Source organism: Durio zibethinus, chromosome 19 (assembly GCF_047325235.1).
Source record: "Durio zibethinus cultivar Kanyao isolate XHJ-2024 chromosome 19, ASM4732523v1, whole genome shotgun sequence".
Lineage (NCBI taxonomy): Eukaryota > Viridiplantae > Streptophyta > Magnoliopsida > Malvales > Malvaceae > Durio > Durio zibethinus.
In genome coordinates, this window is record NC_143180.1 from 6,887,317 (window position 1) to 6,913,167 (window position 25,851).

At 28.3% G+C, this 25,851-nt stretch overlaps 1 protein-coding gene and 2 pseudogenes across 1 annotated transcript; 2 read left to right on the top strand and 1 right to left on the bottom strand.

The window, feature by feature from the left end:
* The first annotated feature begins 1,625 nt into the window (after window positions 1-1,625).
* LOC111309858 (uncharacterized) lies at window positions 1,626-21,208 on the top strand (annotated as a pseudogene).
* A 401-nt stretch (window positions 21,209-21,609) lies between these two features.
* Window positions 21,610-22,545, bottom strand: LOC111309547 (F-box/kelch-repeat protein At3g18720-like). The gene has a single exon (XM_089748660.1). The coding sequence runs from the start codon at window positions 22,543-22,545 to the stop codon at window positions 21,610-21,612; it is 936 nt and encodes a 311-aa protein (XP_089604786.1).
* Window positions 22,546-23,609: 1,064 nt separating this feature from the next.
* LOC111309548 (SKP1-like protein 11 pseudogene) lies at window positions 23,610-24,083 on the top strand (annotated as a pseudogene).
* Window positions 24,084-25,851: the final 1,768 nt, after the last annotated feature.

Genomic DNA, 25,851 nt, shown 5'->3' on the forward strand with positions numbered 1-25,851 from the left:
AAAAGAAAAAAAATGAGAAGTTGTTTGAGAACATTAATTTACCTTTTCGCGTTGCATTTAAAACTCTTCCTTAATTAATTTTTCCAAGTTTTCTGTGTTTTCTTAGATTTCTTAAATGCATCATTATTTTTTACGTAAAGCATTGGAGACATTCATCTTAAATAGTTTGTCAACGAGATTTTTATGAAATTTTAAGAGTCATGAATAGGTTGTTCTGTTAGTGAGTTATCTTAGGAAGTCAAGGAATAATTTGAAAATAAGTAACAGGTAAAAGAAAAAGAAAAAAAAAGAATGAAAAGAAGAAAAGAGAGAGAAATAAAAAGATCAATCCAATAAATTTTCTTTAGTGCATACTATTCAATTGGTTTAGTATTTGTTAAAGATTTGCCTTTTTAGAAATTTTAAAAAAAATAATTACTATTTTGAATTTTATCATTTGCAATTCGTTTAATCCTTTTTGTGGTTATTTCTACCATATTTTGCATTTGAAAATAATAACATACTACATGCACTTTATCTCATACCCAAATGTTAGTATCAATTTCATTGGATTTGCATTGTACATGCATTGTATCCCACGCATAAAATATGTTAATGCATCTCATATAAGTATGCTTCATCAATCATATACATGTATCTCATTACTCATGTAATATATTATTATATTTCATGTATGCAGATTCATGAATGATATGATTCTATAAAATGTGATTATACAGATCACATTTCATGTGAACACACATCACCACTATTGTAACATCATGTCATATCCTTTGTATACACATTTACATAAGTGGTATGGTTGTTGTCACTTAGGCATTGTATATATGTAAATGTTCATCTTCCAACATCCATGCATCTTAATAGTGTTTTGCACCACTCATGCATCCATGATTATGTCAAACACATTCATCATCATGAAAAATAGAGTTAATCTTATTTCTTTCAAAGAATAAGGGTTCAATAGTGCTGATTTCTTATTAAATCTTTTTAGACTAGTTTTGTTCACAATATGGAAGATCGTAGGATTGGAATAAAAAGGAATGAACAGGCTCAAGAAGAGATAAGGGGAAGGGTTGCAGAAATATAACAAGATATTGAAATACGATTACTGTATTTAAAATAGATATTGTCAAGGCTTTTGAAAGGAAAAATAATTCCTAAAACATCTAAGATAAATGAAGAAATTGTTGTTGAGGAATCATTGTACACACCTAGGTTCACATATTCCTATGCTCAAAATCCTTATACTATACAAAGACCCTTAGCAAATTACCAGCCTTACAATTATATTGGTACTAAACCGTCCTCAGTTTAGATAATGTTAATCCTAGGGATACCTTCTATGATCCCATCGTGATACCCAACCTAGATGATTTTAAAAACATGAGAAATTAAAAAAGTTGCTAGAACTAGTCGAGAACATTGAGTTTAAAAAAAAATACAATATGTTGGAAAAGAAATTTAGGGCGATAGAAAGAAGTAATGTCTTCAGGAATATTGATGCTAATGAGCTTAGCCTATTTCCTAACATAGTTATTTTTACAAAGTTTAAAGTTCCTGACTTCAAGAAATATGATGGAGCAAAACGTCTTATTACAAATATCAAGATGTTTTGTAGGAAAATGACGGGCTATACCCATAATGATAAACTCTTGATACACTACTTCCAAGATAGTCTAATTGGATTTGTAATAAGATGGTATATGCAATTGGATCGAAGTAAAATCCACTATTAAAAGGGTCTTGCTTATGCTTTTATTGTGCAATAGAAACATGTAGTGAATATCACGCCAGATAAATTATCTCTTTAGACTATGAAAAAAAAAAGCCTAATAATAACTTCAAGGAGTATGCCTATAAATAGAGGGATTTGATGGCTAAGTACAATCACTATTGATCGAAAAGGAAACAACTATCTTGTTTATCAATACCCTTCAAGCCTCATACTTTCATAAGCTTATTGGTCACATTGCTAAAAACTTTATTAATGTGGTACTTATCAGGGAGATAATAAAAAATGCTATCAAGAATAGTAAGCTTAAGAGGATAGGAGATTATTGATACAAAAAAGAACGTTGAAAATGTGGCTTAGGTTGTCAGCCACGAGGGGCAACAATTTGGAAACTTTATTTCACCCTATCATTACCCAATGTATCGAGCCCATATAGCATCACCCCATTATCCCTATCAACCAACCCCAAAAACAATTTTTTAACCAATGTATGTTTTTCAAACACTTACTTATATGCCTAGCCCAACCATTACATCCACCATCAAACCAATTACAAGGTCTGGCCAAAAAATAAATGGTTCAAAGGGATCAAGAAATAAGCAAGTGAGAAGTCATATTTAATTAATTCCCATGATTCACTATGAACTGCTACCTTAACTAATCCAAAATTATTTTTTAAAACTTGTACATCTGAAACCTTTTAAACCTCCTTACCCAAGATGGCATGATGCTCATACATGATACGATTACCTTAATGGTAATCAGGGACATTCAACAAAGGATTAGCCTAAACTAAAATACAAAGTCAAAGATCTTATCAAAACAGGATCATTAAACTTTGAGGTAAAGAATGAGTCAAACGAAAAGTCTGTGTGAATTGTTAGTAGGTATGAGCTAGAGAGAAAATATGTATGGTGAGGTACTATAAGATCCAATATTTAAAGCCATTTGGAAATTCAAAAAAAAATTTTGACTTTTAGGTTAAAGGGGTGACATGTTGCTTAGGAAGATTTGTAGTCTTAGTTTGAGGTTATGAATTCTAGTTTAATTTGGATATCTAAATGGATAAACTTTTGCATGATATATTACTTTATAGATTTTTTATTTGAATTTTTTACATTTATTTATGAATTCTTGATTTCTCAATTTTTTTTAACAAAAATAAAATGCTTAATTGAGAATAAAGCCCCATATAAATAATTTTCAAAATCATGAAAAGAAAAGAAAGTGCCTTAAAAAGAAAAAAAAAGGAAAAAAAGTTTTGTTTTGTAATAAAAAATGAAAAGAGTCTCGAAAGAGTTGGCAATACTTATTAGAAATATACTCATTAAATACCTTTATACCTTTTTTAAATCACTTAAATGATTTTACTCATTAACTATAACCCTTAAAGAAATATGAACTTAAATTTGTGAACTTTGCATTTGGCTAATAATATTGTAATATAAAAAGGTGATAATCGTTTCCTAGGTAATGAATAATAAGAAAACCAATTTCGAAACAAAAAAATTTGAGATTTTTAAAAAATTAGATAAAACGTAACATTTTTCAGAATTTAGATATATTAATGCTATGCTGTAGTTTTAAGAATTTTCAAAACCAAAGCTACCAAATCTTTTAAAATAACCCTAAACATATCAGCCTCCCAATTCTTTACCCCAAAATGGTCCTTGTCTAGTGTTTGGAGATACATTGACTAAAAAAAAAAATCTTATTGCCCTTAAGACAACTTGAGTTATGATTGACCTATTCCTTTTGTGGAGTGAAATGAATTCTTTAACAACTTAAATGAGTTCATCCCACATGATCTTTTTCTCACATTAACTTTCAATAGGAATGGTTTGTCAAAATAGAGTATCTTTCTTAAATAGTAGTAGGGAGCATGCAAAAAAAAAAAAAAAAACATTAAAAGCAAAAAAGAAAAATTTTGATTGTAACATCATGCATTTAAGACATTTGAATGAATCCAAATGATCTCAATAATTTTTGAAAAAATCAAGAAAAGAAAACCAAAATGTTCAAAGAAAGTTCAAAAAAATCAATAAAGTCCAAAAGACTTAAAAAGGCCTAACTAAAGAAACTTTTTTTTTGAAAACAAAAAAAAAAAGAAAAATTTTCTCTAAATCTTTTTTTGAAAAGAATTACTCTTCAAATTTAAGTAATTGTGCTTGAAATGATAAATGGTCATCTTTCATTATCTCTTCACAAAAATAAAAATTTTATCATTGAGCCTGATAAAATTTTTTCAAAACAAAACTTGACAAAGGATCACTTTCGATATGGAAAGGCAAAATAGGATGTATTTAGAGTTTAAATATAATCCAAGAAGTAACCCCATATGTTGAAAGCAAATGCCTCAATAAAAGATTCCCAAATTTTGAATCCACTTAAAAAAAAAAAGTGAAAGAATAAAAAAAAAACAAAAAAATGAAAAAACAAAGAAAATGAATAAATGAAAAAGAAGAACAAAAGAAAAGAAGGAAAAGAAAAAATGAATGATTGAATGAAAAGCATGGAAAAATGAAAGGACAAATACCCAAAAAAAAAACCTTTCAAGTGAAAGAATGATCATTTGTTTAAATCACCTATAAATACTCATTTTTGGCCTATCTATCCTTTTTTTTGGAAACTCCTAACATTAGCCTACGTTACGTCCTTAGAAAAAACTATATTGGATCAAGTAAAGATGTGTAAAATTGAAGAGTTTCTTTTTTAGGAATGTTCATAAAACTTGTGAACCTTTCTTGTATTTCTTTATTCCTTAATTATCCATTTGGACTGTTATCTCATTTTGGGAAATTTTGAATTCTTGAGTGCATGGTGCAATAATTAAAAAAGAAAAAAAAAGAAAAAAAGAAAAGATTAATGTGACTTTAGGGTGAAAACCTAGCAAAAAGGCACTTTAGAATAAACTTTGAAAGTCTTAAAATCACTCTTAATACTAAAAGAGATGAATGCTAACTCAAGACAACCCAAACTTTTTGAAAGATTTGAAGATATCAAGAACCCTAAAAGGTTGAAATTCATTAAAATGATTGATTTTGAAAATTATAACCTTATTTTTCATATCCCTAAGTCAACTTTCAAAAGTTTAAGTCTATCACAGCTGACTTTGACATATATCAAAATACCACATTTGGATGATAAAGAAAGTGTCGAACTTATTTGGTTTTCAAGGGATTCATGCCTTTTAAGAAAAACTTATGTTTCATTTGTGAGCCTACGTTGACAAGTATATACCTCTTTTATCTTCTCAAGTGGTAAAACCTTTTTTATTGAATTGAAATCTTTATGTGCTAAACCATTCAATCCATTTGAAAGGCTAAACTTGGAAAACTCTGCTCATTGTAACCTGACAAAAGAAAGATTGCTATATATGTTGATTATAGTCCAACTACAGAACTAGTGTTTAAAGTGATTTTGCTTTATCACTGAAATCTTTCCTTTTTTTGATTGAATTGGTTAAAGTCATATGAATATTTTCATATTTCTTCATATTATTTCATTGTTAGTTGGTTAAGATAATAATGCAATTTTGTTTACATAAAAAGTAATGATAGGGATGTATTGAAAGAGTGAATAATTTTTCAAGTTTATGACACATATGCTTAAACATCCATGTATGCAATTATCAATTATTAATCATCATTCTTAGAGAACATGATCTTTATGAAGAGTTGTAAATTGCTAGTTACAAGCCCTTTTGGAGTAGTTATAAGTTAAATGTCATTAACTCTTTCTTGGACGATTGGACTTATTAATCTCATTTTTGGTGTGTGTGTGTGTATGTGTGAGTTTCCTTTTCTTTTTTGGTCAACAATGCTGTGAAAGGGACTAACTCTATTCTAGTATTTATGCTCTTCCTTTTGCTTTTTGTGAATACTACTCTATAATCATGACTACATAAGGTTTGTCTATATTTATTCATCTATTATGTTATCCATAATCCATTATTCACTTTGTTTCATGAGTTGAATTCTTGTATTTAATTTTACACAAAGTAAATGGGGTGAAGAGTTGTCAACAAAACTCTCAGTTGCTCTACAATGTTGCCTCTTCGATGGTAAAAGTAAGGTAGGTAGATATTTTCGTAGATGGTCACTCTTTTATAATTCGTTATTATTTTAGCATTTATTACTTTTCTTCAATTTGAGAATGTAATTATCTTAATCAATTTATGCTAGGAGCTGGAATTGATCCTTCATCTCTAGTGGTTATAGAAGGAAAAATGTGTTGGGATCTTTATATTAACGGTCTTGTTACTGGCTTATATGGAAATTTGCTAGATGCCATTGTCGTTATCATTAAGGTATTTTAGTTATTTGAAATTGTATTCTTCTTTCTCTCTCTCTCTTGGTTTGGTTATGATGAGTTTAAATTTTAAATTAACTTTAAGTAAGGAAAAACAATTATACTTATTATTAGATGAAATGAGTTTTGAATCATTAATGCTTAATCTGAGTCTATTTTCTCAACTTATGTTGTAAAATTTGGTAAAGATCTGCCCAATGATCAACTCCTAATGATTATCCTAACTCATTCAAATTTTTGTAACTTTTTGATTGCCTATATCCTATATTTATTGATATCAAGCATAGTGGGGTCTCCATGTTGCATCAATTTACAATTTTCATGTAAACCTCTATGAGCCATATGCTTGAGTTCTGTCATGTTTACATAAGTGCTTCACATTTAAGTCAAGGGTGAAGTAAAATAACCTTTTGCCACTGTAGATATTTGATTTTGGTTACTAATATTTTATTTTTTAAAATTTATCTAAAATTGTTAAAATTGAGGATAAATCAAAATAGGTGATAAAACTGTTTAAGTGAAGATTATTTTATGTAACAGGTGATAAGATTGTTTCAGTAAATGTTATTTTACATAATAGTTATTTATGAAACAACTTTTTTATATAATAACTATTTACGGAATAACCATTCAAGAAACAACTCATTTACAAAACAACATCTTTATGGAACAATTGTTCTCAAAATAACTTCTTCAAGGAATAAGATTAACACCTTTACCAAAAATTGTTAAAACACAAGTTGCTTTATTAAAAGTTATTCTATAAAAGACTCTTCATTGAATGTTACTTCACCAAAAGAAAAAGTGAAAATAACCTCAGAATATGACATGGTTCTTGGGTTAATTCCACTATTGGGATGTTCTGAAGAGCTTGGTTTGGTGGGTCAAATATAAAGATATTTAAAAAGTTTTCTCTTAACCTTTCCCTGAAATATAAGTGCTTCTCCTTTTCCTTTAGAATAGCTAATGAACTTTTACATTTACTGTAACTATAACCAAAAAAATTAATTAAACTCTCATTAAATAATACATTAATACCTTTTATAATGGTTAATTTATCTCATTATTCATCATTATTCCTATTCAATACTCAAGATATGTAACTCATATTCTTGAAACCTAAAATTAGGAGTTTTCATAGTTCATTGGGGGATTTTTAGGACTTTGGGCAAACTTACTCAATTCTTTCTATAATTCTTTCTTTCTATATCCTTTTTTCAATCTCATTCTCTTCCCTACTCAACCTTATTTCATCACCTATCACCACTTACTGTTGTACTCAATACTTCAGGGTCTGTTCCAATCTTCTTTTTCGTTGTCTCCTAACACATCTTGTTTTATTTGTTTGCAACACTTCTTCACCTCAACAAAGAACCTTTCTATATTTTGGCAATTCCACTAAGAATGTGCGATTACATTGGATAAAACTTCATCAGATACATGATATAAGCAACTCTGCTAGATATGAAAAATCCTAATGCCATAAGAATACTCAATGATAGAGCAATAATCTGGTTAGAATATTTATTCTTTCATATTAGAAGTTTAATTAGTTACAAATATTTTAATCTTTCACTTTTTACTATTTTTCAACTAACTAAGCATTTCTTTACTATTATTATCTACTGCATACATGTTTAAGAAATTCAATTAATTGATAAAAAGCTTAACATGAGAAAAGTGAAAAGCCAACAAATGTATATTTTAATGCATGCTCATTTATCAAATATTTCAAAGTGATGAAAATGTTTACATTTTTAGAACTTTAAGAAAAAAGTCATTACCCTAAATTGTATTGAATTTTTTTTTTAATTGTACATGAGATTAATCTTCAAAATTAAATTGAGATACAAAGTTGATATGGTTGCTATGTTAAATTCACTTTTATTGGCTGTAATTTAACACTTTCTACTTTGAATCAAATTAATCTCTTTGATACTAAATTGAGAAAAAAATTATCCGCTTAATACATAGTAGAGTTTGATCTCTTTTTCTCTAGTTTAAGAATTTACTTCTTTAGTATGAAATTGAGAATCACTTCTTGACCGTAGCTTTGTCGCTCATTCTTTTGCCACTATTCTATTGTTGATACTTGCTATCAAATGTACCTCTTTAGTACCAAGTTGAGATTTATCTCAAAATTGAAAATTATTCTTTAGTCATAGCTATATCGCTCATTCTTTAGTCATAATTTTATTGTTTATACTTGTTATCAAATGAGCTTATTTGATACTAAGTTGAGAATTAACTCTCTCTTATAAATTGAAAATAAGATTACTGGTCACAATTTATCATTTATTTCTTAACCTCAATTTTTTAAGTACTATGATGTAAATCATTTTGATAAATTTTTTATCGTAACTTCATTGCTTTAATTTAGATTGAACATCTCATTTGTATTGGGTTGAGAAGTTATCTCCCTAATATGAAGCAGAGAGTTCTCCTTGGCCATACACACGTAATTATATTAGTGTTATTATTATACGCCTTACCCATTTCATAAGTGGAAGTATTATAATTATAATGCAATTTTAATATTATTAAGATTTTTCGAACACCAAAGCTAAAAAAAGCTCCTAAGTACTACATCATATACATATTATTATGTGATATTTTTTTATATGCTAAGAAGTTCACCATATTACAAAAATAATTTGTATATGAAATGCTTAAAACTCTTTGAAATATAGGGAAGCAAAGATGTATAATACATACATATGATGATACAAATTTGAAAGAATAGTTAATTCCAAACTTGAAAATTTTTCTTAAAAAAAACTTATTAAAAGAAACTAAACATTCTAAATCTTATTATTTTATTCAGTTTATGTATAAAGTTCTTCCAATAAAGGCTTTGTGGCTTTGCACTATTTTCGTCACTATCAGATATAAAATATTTCAAAAGAAAAGCAATATTTATAGTTTTTGTATCACTCTCAATTATAAGCTTTTCTTAAAAAAAAAAAAATTAGATGTTATGGTCATTTGAGTTTCTTCTATAAATTTCTTATGTAAAGAGAAAATTTTGTGCTACTCTTGTACAAGTTCTTCTTGAAATCTAGTTGATTATTAAGTTATTTTCTGCTACTACATTACCCTTATATACAAATTTTTTTAAAAAAAAGTTGACAATTAAAGTATTTTACATTACTTTTTTATTGCCACTATTTTACTCTTATATACAAGTTCTTCAAGAAAAATTGACAAATGAAATATCTTTTATATGCAAAACTTCTTGTGCAACATCTCAAGAAATGTCATATTGCTATTCTAAAAGATATTTTCCTCACACTTGATACTTGTGTATCATTTCAAGAATTTTTTTAAAAAAAGCTTATCTCTTGTTTTATTTTGACAAATGAATCTAAAAAAAATGCTTCTTATTCAATATCTTAAAATGTCTTATATGTGTAATTTTCAAAATTTGCTTATTTCATATTCTCACACAACATCACCAAAAAACTCATTTTTAAGAAATGTTTTACTAATCATTTTACTTCATAATACGAAATATTTCTTAAAAAGAGCATCCCATGTATTATTATTCTAAAAATTTTCATCATAAGAAAATTTTCAAGTGCCATTTTAAGAAGCATTTCTCACCTTTTCTTTCGATGTACTTTAGTAATATCTTCATAAGTATTCAGCAAATATTTTTTAAAAGCTGCTTCTTATTTTTCAAAAGAATTCTCAAACTATTCATGTGTATTTTTAAGAGATGCTTCTCATGAAACATTTCTCATTACCTATTATTTTTTAAAAAAGTATCTCTTATTCATGCTTTTGTATTGAAATGCATTTTTACATCTAATGATGATTCCTAGAAACAAATTTGTCATATGTTGTTCCAAAAAGTATTTTTGCTCATAATTTTTGCAAGTACATCTCTCACACTCTTATAATGAATGTTTCTTACATTTCAAGGAGTGATTTATTAGCCTTGAATTGATCTTTATTTTGAAATGACAAAACATTAAAGCTAAATAAACTTGATTAAGATTTTGAAAAAGGATTTATTAAGTACATGTTCTTAAGTTTTATATTTTGATACTAAATAAATAATATGATTTTCAAAGCTTAAACAAACCTTTTTTTGTTTTCATATTTCTCAAACCAAATCTATCTTTAAAGATTATTTATTTGAGCTTAACTAAAAGTCCAATTGTTGTTTTTAAAGCGAACTTATTCATTTTGAACTTAATACAATTTTGATAATATTGGTTTTGAGAAATAGATTAACTTAAGAAAGCTATTTTACAAGAATAAAGTTTTCCAACATCGAATTTATTTTATTTTTTTTATATTAATTCACAAAGTCTTAATATTTGAATTTTATATGGTTGGAAAGCTCTTTGAGTCTACTTTCTAATGGATTAAACAAAATCAAAATCCAAATATTTTAAGAAAAGATTTTGAATTTTTACTAGACACTCTGCAGTTGTCAAAAAAATTACATAAGGTGTAACTTTGAAAATTCACTATAATTTGTACACAGTGAATTAGGTAATGAAATTTAGATGGATAGAAATCTCTTTAAGTCTAGTTTCTAAATCTTCAAACGGTTTATAATTTGGATTTGTATGACTCAAGTTATGATCAAATTAGTAAGTAAAAAACAACCCAGCATGGATAGAATCGATCCCCTCTAGAAGGGATCGATTGGTTTTCAAACAAAATGCTCCCAGGACCCAAAATTCAGAAAAAAGATCAATCCCCTACAAAAGAGATCGATCGGTTAGGCTATTTTCAAAGAAAAATTAGTTTAAAACATGAACCAATTGATCCCCTAAGGGAGGGGATCGATCCCCTAAGGGAGGGGATCGATCCCCTAAAGGCCAAAATCACTCCAACGACTATTTTATCAAGGATTCAACGGTTACTTTCACTTTCCAAACACTTCCAACGGTTACTTTATCAATTTCTCTATAAATTGGGCACTCCAACATACTAAAAATATTGATGAATCAAGAGAACAAAAGCCAACAAGTCATATTTTTATTCTCTCAAATAATCAAGAGCTTTTAGAGCTTTAAAGTCTATATCTTTGCATTTATTGTATCCAAATTATTTTTGTTGTTCATTCATCATTTTATTGTCTATACCATTGTGTACTTCAAATTAGCAAATACCTAACCTTTGAAAGGTTCTTAGGGTTTGCAAAATACTTCAAAAAAAATTTATATTGTGTGCTTGTAAGCTTAAGGGAGAGGATAACCCTTAAGAGTGTGTAGTGTTGAGTTTGTAAAGCTTTTAGAAGCTTGTTTGTAATCTTCAACACATAGTAGATTGAAGCCTTAGTGTGGACAACCAATAGAGAGGACGTAGGTGCCTTGTGGAGAAGGACCGAGACTCTATAAATCATTGTGTTTGATTTCTTTATCCCTATCTCCTTATAATTTATTATTGTTCATATTTGATTTTAAGTTCATTAATTGTTATTGTTTTCATTATATTTTCATCAAAAGGGCTTATTGTCTTAATTTTCATTCAACTATATTGAAATCATTATTTGGAAAAAATTTGGAGAGATCCAATTCACCCTCCTCTTGGATCACTATCTAACCTATAAAGCTAACAATTTGTATCAAAGTTTTGGTCTCTTTTTATAGGTTTAACTAGCTTGAGAAAAGATCCTATGACTTAATTTTGGTTTCAAGATGGTGATGAAGTCCTTAAAGCTCTCATGGTTGATAAATTTGAATTTTATGAATAGAGAAAGAGGTTGAGGATGTTCATTATGGCTTAAGATTTTGGAGCATGAAATGTGATGAAAAAATGGCTTAATACTCCTTCCAAAGATGCAAAATATATGAAGTAAATAATAAATGATGCAAAGGTCAAGTGTATTCTCTATGAAGTTTTAGATGATTACAACTTTAACTTAGTCTCAAAATACTAAACCTCAAATGAAATATGAAGAAAGTTGGATGAGCTACATGAAAGATAAATTTCAACCAACATGCATCATATCTTATGGCTATTGAGGAACCAAAGGTAACCTTTAACTCTTATGATTCAAACTCTTACACTTTTGATGAGTTACAAGATGCTTACAATGATTTAGTAATTGAATTTGAAAATATACATTTGAAACATAAAAAAATAATTTCAAAATTAAAAGTTGAAAAAGAATTTTTAATGAGTACAAAGAATGATTTGGAAAAACAAAATGAGAAGTTGAAAATAGACTTAAAAACCTCTTAAATTAGGTATGAAAATTTTGATTTGAAAAAGAAATTTGATGTTTTGATGAATGAAAAACAAGAGCTTTTAGATAAAAGTTTAAGTGTTAAAATGATTAAATGCAAATTTTATAATTTTGATTGTCATACTATACATACTTGTCCTATTGAAAAAAAAGTCTCATTTAGAATTAGGCAAGTATGGATTTCAAAAGGAAAAAGAGACTTGGTGACTAACTCTCAAGGACCCAAAACAATTTGGGCACCAAAAATCAAATGAGATTGTCTCTTGTAGGTGTGCTAGAGTAAGGAGCTACAATGTGAGATTGAAGATTAAATACTCTAGACACATAATAGAGATGGGTAACCTCTAAACTTTTATTTGAAGAAGATTTGAATTTGGTTACCTATTCTTGATGAAATTTAGATACTTGATTGATTATGAAAAATTGGGTTGCCTATTCTTGTTGGACATAGGATGCTTAATGAATATTGGTATATGCTTTATTGATATATCTTGAATATACCGATTTTACTTAAGAAAATGTGAGCTTGAATTGAACATGCATTTATTTTGCATAAATATATTTGTTGGAATGATTTTAGCATGAATGACCATGATTTTTAAAAATTGCTCAATTTGTTTATAGTGTTTGGATCTTGTGAAATATTATTTAAACTTGATTGTTATATTCTAAGTTATTATAACTCTTGATTTATGAATTTATGAACATCTTGTGCTTAAATTATAAATATTATTTTTTGATTGTTCATCTTTTGATTTCTTATGAAATAGTCTTGAAATATGCTTTAATTCTTTATCCTTATTAGTTCAATATTTATTTCTTCTCTTGTGTTGATGAATTGATGAACATTATGTGCTTAAATGGAATATATTGATTCTAGGTTCATTTCTAGTCTTAGTCAAGATATATGTTTGTATGATCGTTAATTCAATTTGACTTTAATGCTTGTGGTTAAAATGCTTGAATTATTTATCTCTTGATTGTGAAAGATATTTTGTGAAATATGCTTATTTTTGTGCTTAAAATGTTTTATTAATTTTGTGAAATATTTTGGATCTTGTGCTTAATTGATATATTTCTTATTTGTGATTTTAAATATGATGAACTACTTACTTGTAAATGATATGTGTTATTGGTTCATCTATAGTTCTTATCAAGTATGTGCATATATGATAAATGTGATTTCTCTTGACTTGACATACTTGTAACATGACTTAAGTGAGTGATTTTTTTATGATGCTTATTTTTAGCTTAAGTCATTATTGATTATGGCCTATAATTTGTGTAGACATATTTATGCTTTTGTGCTAAAATTTTCTTGAATATGTTTTTGACGATAAATATGTTTTTCTTAAGTTTCTAGTTTTCATATTGCCTAAAATTTATTTTGACATATTCTTTGGTGAGTTCTTGAATATACATGAATATTGAATATGTCTATTTTGTGTTCATGAATGATCTAAAAGGTTTAATTTTTGCACATTACATGAGAATTTTTGCTTTAATGCCATTCTTGTGCTATTTGATATTTGAATTAATATATGACCTCTAGCTTAAGTATATATATCTCCCTTGCAATTGACAACTTATGCTTAGTGAATAAATTTTCTTTTTCCTATAATGACTTAGAATATGAAATTATTTTCTAACAATTGGTATAATTTTGATCAATTGATTTCTTTAATGCTTCTAATGAAAATCCTTTGTCAAGAAATTTTTCTAAGTCTATGCTAGAGAACTTGAAATGAGCATAGATGAGCCTAAATTTTTGGAATTTCAAGTATAGCAAGCAAAGCATGTCATCCTCATCGATCAAGCCTAAGTACATAAAAGACTAGCTCAAATGATGTTGATTAGAGAATTCAAAGCCTCACTCAACTATAATGAGCACAACAACATAACTTGATAAGGATGGAGGTAATTGTATTGAATCTATATTATGTGCCTATGATTTATAATGTTTAATGCATGATTTGATAAATGCTTGCTTTTATAGGTGCAAAAATGAGATATTGTGTTTGAATTTGTGAATACTTTGCACAAATTAATCACCAAGCTACTTGATAAAATTTGTCTTAATATTTTTTTGTTAAAGCTTGGATTGATTAATTCACCTTTATTAATATTCATGCCTAGTTCTTGATTGCTTTGATTAATAGTTTTAATTGCATGAATATTCGTTTGAATATTTGAACATGGACATGAGTTAAATAGATTGATTTCTTTAAAAATGTTCATTGATTGAGTCCATTGAGATAGCATGTACCATATTGTGTCTAAAGGTTTGTATATTTTTTGGTATATTGCTATACATGTTTTGAAATGTTTTTACATATGCTTGTGTGATTTTGTTTGAAATAAATATATGTTTGATTAATTGCATATGCTTAGATTAAGTACATTGTTATGCATTGAAATATTTATATTATAATTGAACAATTATGCTTTCATTATTTCTTTGCTATAGCATATGTACTCATCATGTTTGAAAAATCATGCTTATATAATTTTTATTATGACATAATGATAATTGAACCTCATTGCTCATTAGTATTTATGATTTATTATATACATATGAGCTTTTGGTTATTGTTTGGATAGGATAGCTTATGAAAGATTACTATTATCATTTATGCATATATTGAATGAATCTTTCATATGCTTAAAGTATGTTTGTTCTATGAAAGACATAATGATAATTGAACCTCATTGCTCATTAGTATTTATGATTTATTATATACATATGAGCTTTTGGTTATTGTTTGGATAGGATAGCTTATGAAAGATTACTATTATCATTTATGCATATATTGAATGAATCTTTCATATGCTTAAAGTATGTTTGTTCTATGAAAGTTGAATAAAATTTCTAACAATTGGTAACAATTGGTATCAAAATTGTTAAAGATTTTTTTAACTTTCATAGATGTTTATTTATACGCCTATTCTTGATATAGCTTGTACCTCTCATGCAAAATTGTGTGTGCCTTATATTGATTAATCCTTATTTTGAAAATGGGGAGAAATCCTATAATACAATTTTGCTTAATTTGTTTTGTGATAACAATTGGTATGCTTCTTGATGCATATCTTTAACAATTGATATCCATAATAATTGGTATGGGCTTGTATGCATGTGCTTGAATTTATGCTTAATTGCTATTGATGTTTTAGGCTCTAAGCACATCTTATAATAACATGATTTATGAGTAGATTGCATATCATTCATTATCCTTTGCTCATAAATTTCATGTAATAAATTTGATGACTTGTGCTAAAATGCCAAATTTGGATACATTTATACTTTTTTTCTTAAATACATGTATGTGAACTTCATTGTGCATATTACACTTGATTACATGTATTCAAAATACTCTTGATATTATTGGTATCAAGCATTTTGTCTTATGCCTTGAATTGATCTCTCTTTCTTTTGAAATGACAAAAATGAGGGAGAGAGTTAAAAGATATTTGTCTTTGTATACTTATTGCAATTAATATAAGAGTTTAAACATTTGGTATAAAGAGCATAAACAAAAATGAGGAGAAATGTTTCATGAATATATTTGTTAATGATGCCTCTTTGTGTTTATTTACTCATTAATATGCTCATTCCTTTTCGCTATGACAAAAAGAGAAAGAAATATCATATAGACAAATTTGCTTGTGCTTGATATGCATATGTTTACATGTACTTAATTGCTATATATGCTCTAACATATGTTTGTTGAGTTGTGTTGGATTAGGATGCATAAATTGAGGGGGAGTTTTGCCATTGGATTAGGATGCACAAATTGAGGGAGAGTTTTGCCATGCATTAATTAAGGGGAAGTTTTTCAAAATGTTTTTCAAAATCTTAAATGTTTCAAAGAAAATTTTTCATCAAGCAAATTTATCATTAAGTTTTGTCATATCAAAAAGGGGGAGATTGTTAGCCTTGAATTGATCCTTATTTTGAAATGACAAAACATTAAAGCTAAATAAACTTGATCAAAATTTTGAAAAATGATTTATTTAGTACATGTTCTTAAGTTTTATATTTTGGTACTAAATAAATAATATGATTTTCAAAGCTTAAACAAACATTTCTTTGTTTTCATATTTCTCAAACCAAATCTATCTTTAAAGATTATTTATTTGAGCTTAAATGAAAGTCCAATTGTTGTTTTTAAAGTGAACTTATTCATTTTGGACTTAATACAATTTTGATAATATTGGTTTTGGGAAATAGATTAACTTAAGAGAGCTATTTTACAATAATAAAGTTTTTCAATATCGAACTTGTTTTATTTTTCTATATTAATTCACAAAGTCTTAATATTTGAATTTTATATTGTTGGAAAGCTCTTTGAGTCTACTTTCTAATGGATTAAACAAAATCAAAATCTAAATTTTTTAAGAAAAGATTTTGAATTTTTACACTTTGTAGTTGTCAAAAAAACTGCACAATGCGTAACTTTGAAAATTCACTATAATTTGTACACAGTGAATTAGGTGATGAACTTGGATAGAAATCCCTTTAAGTCTAGTTTCTAAATCTTCAAACAGTTTATGATTTGGATTTGTATAACTCAAGTTATGATCAAATTAGCAAGTAGAGTGCAAAACACAAAACTACCACTCAGCATGGACATGATCGATCCCCTTTAGAAGGGATCGATTGGTTTTCAAACAAAATGCTTTAAGGACCCAAAATTCAGAAAGAAATCGATCCCCTACAAAAGGGATCGATCGGTTAGGCTATTTTCAAAGGGAAATTGGTTCAAAACATGAACCAATCGATCCCTTAAGGGAGGGGATTGATCCCTTAAAGGCCAAAATCACTCCAACGGTTATTTTATCAAGGATTCAACGGTTACTTTCACTTTCCAAACACTTTCAATGGCTACTTCTTCTATTTTTCTATAAATTGGGTACTCTAACACACTAAGAAGATTTATGAATCAAGAGAGCAAAAGCCAACAAGCCATATTTTCATTCTCTCAAATAATTAAAAGCTATTAGAGCTTCAAAGTCTATATCTTTACATTTATTGTATCCAAATTATTGTTGTTGTTCATTCATCATTTTCTTGTCTATACCATTGTATACCTTAAATTAGCAAACACCTAACCTTTGAGAGGTTCTTAGAGTTTGCAAAATACTTCAAAAAAAATTTGTATTGTGTGCTTGTAAGCTTAAGGGGGAGGATAACCATTAAAAGTGTGTAGTGTTGAGTTTGTAAAGGTTTGAGAAGCTTGTTTGTAATCTTCAACACATAATGGATTGAAGCCTTGGTGTGGATAATCAAGAGAGAGATATAGGTACCTTGTGGAGAAAGACCGAACCTCTATAAATCATTGTGTTTGATTTCTTTATCCCTATCTTCTTATAATTTATTATTATTTATATTTGATTTTAAGTTCATTAATTGTTATTGTTTTCATTATATTTTCATCAAAAGGGCTTATTGTCTTAATTTTTATTCAACTATATTGAAATCATTATTTAGGAAGAATTTGGAGAGATCCAATTCACCTCCCTTTTGGATCACCATCTAACCTATAAAGCTAACATAATTGTCAATAAATATATCTTACTTATTTATAGATAATTGAAAGAAAATTTATCTAAGAAACATTTGTTACCTAGCACTCTTTAAAAAAAAAATTAGCATAGTACTCCAAAAGTCATTTTTAAAAAATTATGATATATTCGTATTACTTGTTCTTTTATTCTCTAGAGAAACACTCTTATTATTTGTTCTCCTATTTTGTAAGAAATATTTATATTACTTGTTCTCTTATTTTGTAGAGAAACACTCTCATTACTTGTTCTTCTATTTTTTAAGGGAAACACTTCCTTACCTATTCCATTTGATAATTTTCTATTTTCTCATATTTTTTTTAAGGGAAACACTTTTATTACTAATTTTTTTATTTTTTTTAAAAATACTTCTTTACCTATTCTATTTAATAATTTTATATTTTTTAGGGAAACACTCCCATCACCTATTTCTTTTAATTTTTCTTTTTTTTTTTCGGGGAAACACTCCAATCACCTATTTCTTTTGATAATTTTTCTCTTTTTTAGGAAAACACTCATTTACCTATTCCTTTTAATAATCTTCTTATTTTTTTAAAAAACGTTCTCATTACTTATTCCTTTTAATAACTTTTATATTTTTTTAGAGAAACACTATCATTATATATTCTTTTAATAATTTAACTATTTTTTAGGGAGATGATTTCATCAATGATTTTTTAAAAATTTATCTAGTTTTTTTGGAAACACAATTGTCTAACAAGTAATTCTTTTATTTATAACATTAAAATTTATTTATTTTATACAAGAACATTCTTTAATCTTTATCAAAGAATTCCACATGCACAATGCATAGTCAAAGTATACATATTTTTTAATAAGGCAAACATTATTCATCCTTTACTTTTTCATTATACTAGTGCATAAAAACTTTTTATACTAAGGATTCTCATACAGAGAGCAAATTTATATCATTTGTATTTAAAATTATAAGAATAAATGTATCTTATATTTTACTTTTACTCTTTAAATGTACTAGTTCATGAGAACTTTTTATACTAAGAATTCTCATACAAAGGGCAAATACAGATTCTTGATTTTGGTTATAATATTTTATTCTTTTAAAATTCTCTAAAGTTGTCAAAATTGAGGATAAATCAGAACTAGTGATAAGATTGTTTTAGTGAAGATTATTTTAAGAAACAGGTGATAAGACTGTTTTAGTAAAGGTTATTTTATGAAACAACTATTCATGAAACAACCCATTTACAGAATAATAGTTTACGTAACAACTATTCAAGGAATAACTCTTTTATGGAACAATACCTTCATGGAACAGCTGTTCTCAAAACAACTTTCTCAAAGAATAAAATCAACACGTTTATCGAAAACTCTTGAAACACAAGTTATTTCACTAAGAGTTATTCCACAAAAGATGCTTTATCAAATGTTACTTCACCTAAAGACAAAGTGCAAATAACCCCAGAATATGATGGAGTTCTTGGGTTAACTCCACTATTGAAATGTTCCAGAGAGTTTGGCTTGATGAATCAGATATGGAGATAGTTAAGAAGTTTTCTCTTAACATTTCTCTAAAATATGAGTGTTTCTTCCTTTCCTTTAAACAGATAGTGAATTTTTATATTCACTATATTTATTACTAAAAAACTAATTAAACTCTCATTAAATAATATATTAAATACCTTTTGTAATGGTTAATTATCTTATTATTCATCATTATTCTTATTCAATACTCAAGATATGTAACTCCTATTATTCAAACTTATAAATAAGAGTTTCCACAGTTCATTAAGGGATTTTTGGAACTTTCAGAGACTTTTGGTAAATTTACCAATTCTTTTTATAATTATTTCTTCTTAAATCCTTTTTTCAATCTCATTTTCTTTCCTACTCAACCTTGTTTCTCCACCAACCATCACTTGCCACTGCACTCAATACTTTACGCTATGTTTGAATAAATATTAATAAAGGAAAGGAAAGGAAAAGAATAAAAAAGAAAGTTTTTTAAAGGAAAGGAAAATATACATATAACCTCTGTTTGGATAATTAAAATTAATAAAGGAAAGGAAATAAAAGGAATTTTAACAACCATTGTTTGGATAATGAGTGAAAAAGAAAGGAAATGATTCATTATAATAATTTTTTTCAATTATAACCTTTCATTACATGTGATTTTAGAGCACTCTTGGACCATGATATGTTTGTTATTTTTCTGACCTTACAATTGCTGCTATATCAATGGTTTTTAATAAAGTGAAACATGAAGATATTTTACAAATATGCATTGATAGATTTTGAGCTAGTCTGTCATCTCATAAACCTAAAAAATATATTTATTTATATTCAACCATTCATCAAATTCAAATCATTAAAAAATTATCAAAAATTTTTATATTAGAAGAGATATATGAAACTTACTTGAAAAAAGAAATGGCTTTGAAAAAACTATAGGTTGATTGTGATCTGCTTAGGTTTTTTTATTAGGTTTTTAGTATTAATAAAAAGATGGACATAATAAAAATATGGTTTTCATCTCATTCCCTTTCTTTAAATTAAAAATTTATCCAAACAAGGGAAATGGAGTTTTATTTCCTTTCCTTCCTCTCCCTTCAATCCAAACGCACTGTTAAGGTTTGCTCCAATCTTTCTTTCTAAAGTCTCCCCACAGATCTTATTCTAGTTGTTTGTAACGCTTCCTCACCTCAACAAAGAACCCTTCTACAGCCACAAAACTAAACAAAGCTCTTTTCTGTCAACCTCGTTTTGTACTTAACCATTTTAAATGCCTTTTTGTTAGTTTACTCTGATACATATGGTGATTGCATTTGTTCTCAAAACTCAAAATTAACAACTCAACTTTGTTGTTTGCAAAGGCTGCTTTAAGCAATACTGGCGTCCCAAAGGTCGATGTTGCAGCCGAGACAGTAGGTAATGAACAACCTGAAGTCAACATAAGTGATGAAGAGTTTCTACAGTTTGACACGTCTGGGATCCCTGTCATAGTTACACTAACAAAGGTAAAGCAGCTCTGCTGTTCTTTTAAAATTTTTGTTAATTGCTTAAAAAAAGTATTTTGCTATTTCATCTTTATTTTCTTGCCTTTTGTTCTTTAATTAGGTGGGGAGACACTATATTGTTGATGCCACTTCAGAAGAGGAATCCCAAATGAGCTCGGCTGTCTCAATTTCAGTTAACCGGAAAGGACACATTGCGGCCTTTCCAAACGGGGTGGTGCAGGCCTAGATCCAAGCATTATTCTTGACATGATATCTGTAGCAAAACATGTAAGTGAGCAGCTAATAAACAAATTGGATTCTGAGATTGCCGCTGCTGAGGCCAGTGAAGAGGAATTATGACTTTGTTTTCAGAACCTTTGTTACCCTTGAAATTTGTGGGTTGGTATAATGACTTTTTCCTTTTCTAGATGGGGAGAAATATGATTTTGGAGTCTGTTTTATAATTTTTTGGCATGTCAGAACGACTTTTGTCAGACTGCAGTATAGGTAATGAGATGATGTTCTGACTTTTCCCTCTTTCATCGTTATTCTAAGATTATGTTTGGTAAGAGAATAAAATATGAGAGAATAAAATGACAGAATTTGCACATTTTGATATCTCAGAAAATGCAATCTTTCTAGGAATGAGGTTAAAAACACACTCAATTCAACTAAAATCACTAATTTATTTATGATTTAAGTCTATTTTGCAGTTTGATAAATTTAACCACATCATTGAACTGGTTCCATTATTAGACAATGGAAATAAAAATCTCATCCATACAAACTAATAAGAAACTATTATAAAGGATAAACTAAGCTGCTGATCTTTCAATCCAAACTGATGAATAGCACCAGCTATATTCTGATGAAGATACCGTTGCAGTCTTCTTATAGTTTCCTTCATCAGAATCAAAGATCAGACACTTCGATGTGGGGTCGTCCCTGGCCAAGAAAATTTTCTTTTGCAATAGCTTTTCATCCAGGCCAACTGCAGCACAAGAACCGTAAGGGCCAAGAAACATTGTATGGTCTCTCATATCATTGACCTCTTCCCAAGCTGCTGCAACCCCATTCTCAAGCTTCAGTTTATAAACTGTTTCAACAGCGCTATAATTCCCATACAGCTTAACTCCGTAGAGTTCACCGTTGAATTTGAAGAAACAAGAAAGACGAACCTGCTTGAAATTCTTGCTCGAAATTTCAGTCCAAGTATCTCCTTTTTTATTGGCATCAAAAGTAGCAATCCTTCCACAAGAATCCATACAATACAAAATCCCATCATTGCAAATTGCATGCATCAGAACACCAAAATCCTTCCCAACTCGATATGGATATCGATTCCAACACTTTTCTTGCCCAACACGTAAAACGTCTACATGGAAGTTGGTACGGCAATGGATACCATACTGATGTTGGATAGCAAAAACAACACAATCTGGAGATGTTGGGGGTGCAGAGAAAGCAACAGCAGTGAAACCAGATGATCGATATGGAAGATCGAATTTTTGACGGGTAAAGGGGTTGAGAAAGAAAAGAGAAGAGGTTTGCCGGGATAGTAGAAGTAACCAACCATGCCCTGATGACAAACACTCAACCTGAAATTGAAGCTCGGGAAACTCTGCCTCACTCAAGAATGGAGATTGGTTTACAGGATCAAGGAAAGCATGCTTGGTTTCACCATTGGGCTCCCCCAACAAAAACAACAATGGAGGTTGGTTTTTGGTATTGCTTTTGGCAAAGGAAGTCATGGCTGCTACAGACATAAAACTTTGATAGAAGCAAATTGAAATATTAAGTGGTTAAATCTGAGCTTGCGGTACCATATATATACTAATGCTTCTGTCAAGTCTTGTTAGGGTTAGGAAAGGGCTTTTACCTTTTCTTGTATGAAAAGTAAACATCCTCTCAAATAGAAATTAGTCTATTATTACTATTAGTTTTTTAAAAAGAAAAAACTGATGAATATATAAATAAGATTGTCCAATAAAAGCCCAAAATTATAAGATAGAGACTAATAAAATAAAGTTCAATGATTTGGAGTTGATTCTAGGATTAAAAATCTAAAATTGAAATTCTAGTATAATTCAAAAAATATAAAATATAAAACCTATTGTAAAAAAGATCTTATCTTAGGTAAAAGTGTGCATAAGTCGAGTCGAATCAAGTTCAGGTCGGGTTCATATTTAATATTAATAACTTACATACTTGTTCAGTCTCAACCTAGCTTCAAAATTTTTTCAAGTGACTCTAATTAAAAAAATAAATCTCAAATTCACTCATTAAATTTAATTTATATAATAAAAAATTAAAATAATGTGATTAAATTAAATTTAATAAAATTATATTCAATTCACGTATATACAAAAATTAAAAATAAAAATTATATGAAAGTAAAAATTAAGTTTAATAAAATATATATAATTTTTATTTTTAATTTTTATATATAATGCGAATTATAAATTAATTCATATATATATAATGTAAATTCGGGTTGGGTCGAATCAAACTCGAGTTTTAAATTTTTTATTTAAAATCCGACCTGAAATTTAAATGAGTATAAAATTGTGTCAAACTCGTTTAATAGGTTTTAATTTTTTGTTCAAACTCTCTTAAAATTTAAATAAATTTTCGAATTTAAGTGAGTAATCCATCTTTTAAACAGGTCTATTTTTAGGGCAAAAAACTTTAAACAAAGTTATATATATATATATATATATATATATAAACCCTAATCTCTCCGTCAACAAAATATTTTCGTCCGTTTTCTTTTTGTTTTTCTTTTTCTCAACTATCAAAAGCAAAGAAAAAAACCATGTCAACATCCAAGGTTTTGACGCTGATGAGCAAAGACAACCAAATCTTCGAGGTTGAAGAATCCGTAGCCATGCAATCCGAGCTCATCAAAAACATGATTGAAGATGGGTGCGCCACTGGTGTGATTCCATTGTTCAGGGTGCATAGCAAGACCTTAACGATGATAATCGAATGGTGTGGAAAACATGTAGATTATGTGGAAGCAAACAACGTTGAAGACGTCGAAAAAGAATTCAACAGTTGGGAATCGGAATTTCTTGATGTTGATAGAGTTAGTCTTAACGAGCTTTTCATGGCTGCAAACTATCTCAACGTAGAGAAGTTGCTAAAACGAGTGGCCAAACAAGTTGCTGATATGATCAAAGCAAGCAAAACTGTTGAGGAAATTCGTCAAACTTTTGGTATCAAGAATGATTTTACTCCTCAAGAAGAAGAAGAAATTCGTAAGCAGTATTCTTGGATCGACGATTGATTTACTGAATTATTTTTTTTATTGTTTGTGTGTTAATGAAGATTTTTAGCTATGATGAGTTTGTTCCTTTAGGTCAAGAGTTTTTCTCTAGAGTTTATCGACGATGGTAGGAAGTAGTAAAATTCTCTTTTTTTTTTTCCAACAACAAACTTTTTGTCTTTTGAAGTTATTAAATTTATTTTATTAAAATCTCTAACTAAATTGACGTCAGTGACACACCAAATCAAGAGAAAAACAAAAAATAATTTGGCAATTGTATAGAGATCGACTTTTCATGCTTGTTAATAGACTTGAACATTTTTAATTTATATATTTATGTTGCGTTTATTTTATATTATAAACGTATAAAACATAAAAAAATATCAAATTTATATATAATTTTTGTTAATTTTAATATCAATTTTATATATTTTTATTTTTTTTATATCTGTCACATCTTTAAGTCTGATGGGGTTAACCTCCTCTCTGCCTCTTTCATCTATGGTTTCAATAAAGATGAAGATAGGAAATGTTTTTGAGATCAATTAATCAGTTTCAGTTCCAGTCTAATAAGTCAACGCTGGATATTTTGGGGTGATTTCGACCCATTGCATGCTGCAACGTTATATATAAACGTGTCACGAAGACAATTGCAAACAGGCTTAAAGTCCAAGCTCCTTTACTAGGTTGGGCAAGCTTGGATGGATGCCCCTACTCCCTAACAAGTTGCTGGTCGGGATAAGTAAGCCTGTCCTTCTGATGGTCAGACTTTTGCTTGCTTCCTAGAGAAGGGAAGGGCAGCGGTGGTTGCAGGCGTAGAGAAGGAAAGTAGAAGCGTTCGAGTGAATCTGATGCTATCCGCACCGAGGAAGCACATGCTAGTGTTATGGACCGCGCACGCCCCTAAGGTCGCACGGTAGCTAGATTTAAGCTCCCGGTGCATGACACTAGCTACACCTGTCCAAGACAAAAGAATATTTCCAGAGACACTTTACAAAATTCCACCCGATCCCAGAAAAGATTAGCTTTGAAAGTTGGCCAATAGTTTCAAATCTGGTATCAGTGTTTAAAATTGTTTAAAATTATTTAATCTAATTATTGTTTGACAATAATAATTAGCATTCTAAACAGAACACCCTGCTATGCCGGAAAAATCAGCCAATGGCTCCTTTCTAATGTACGTTTCACTAAAGTGAAATTGCTAATGTAACAATTTCCAATCATCAGAATATTATAATTATGAACCGAATTTAGATATAACATTTAAAATATCGTAAAAAATAATATAAAAAATAAAAATGATGCAGCTTAAAATTTTAGTAAATATTATATATAAATTTAATAAAAATAAAAAGTATACATTTTATTCTTTTTATATAGATCATATATGTAATACATAATTTTTATATAAAATATTATAAAAATATAAATTATTAATATTTTATATAATATAAATTATTAAATTTAATTAAAAATATATATGTACGTGAATTATCAAATCTGTCTCTAAACCTTTAACCTAATGATTAAAAGCGTTTGAGAGAATATCAAAAATTTTGTTTCGAATCAAATTTTTTCTTTTTTTTTTTTTACTTATACTAAAATTTTATTCTTCTAATGTAATAAAAAAAAAAGAATTATCAAATCTAACAAAAGAAATGTGTGAATGCCAGAGAGAGATGTGGTTACGGAAATGACCTTTCAAGAGGAGCTTCTTTTGTTACTTTGGAAAAGTGTAACTATTTATTAATTTATTATACCTCAACTACTTGAAAAATAAGCATATATT

Coding starts and splice junctions, on each gene's coding strand:
- LOC111309547 (XM_089748660.1), bottom strand. CDS start 22,545: ATGACTTCCTTTGCCAAAAGCAATACCAAAAACCAACCTCCATTGTTG.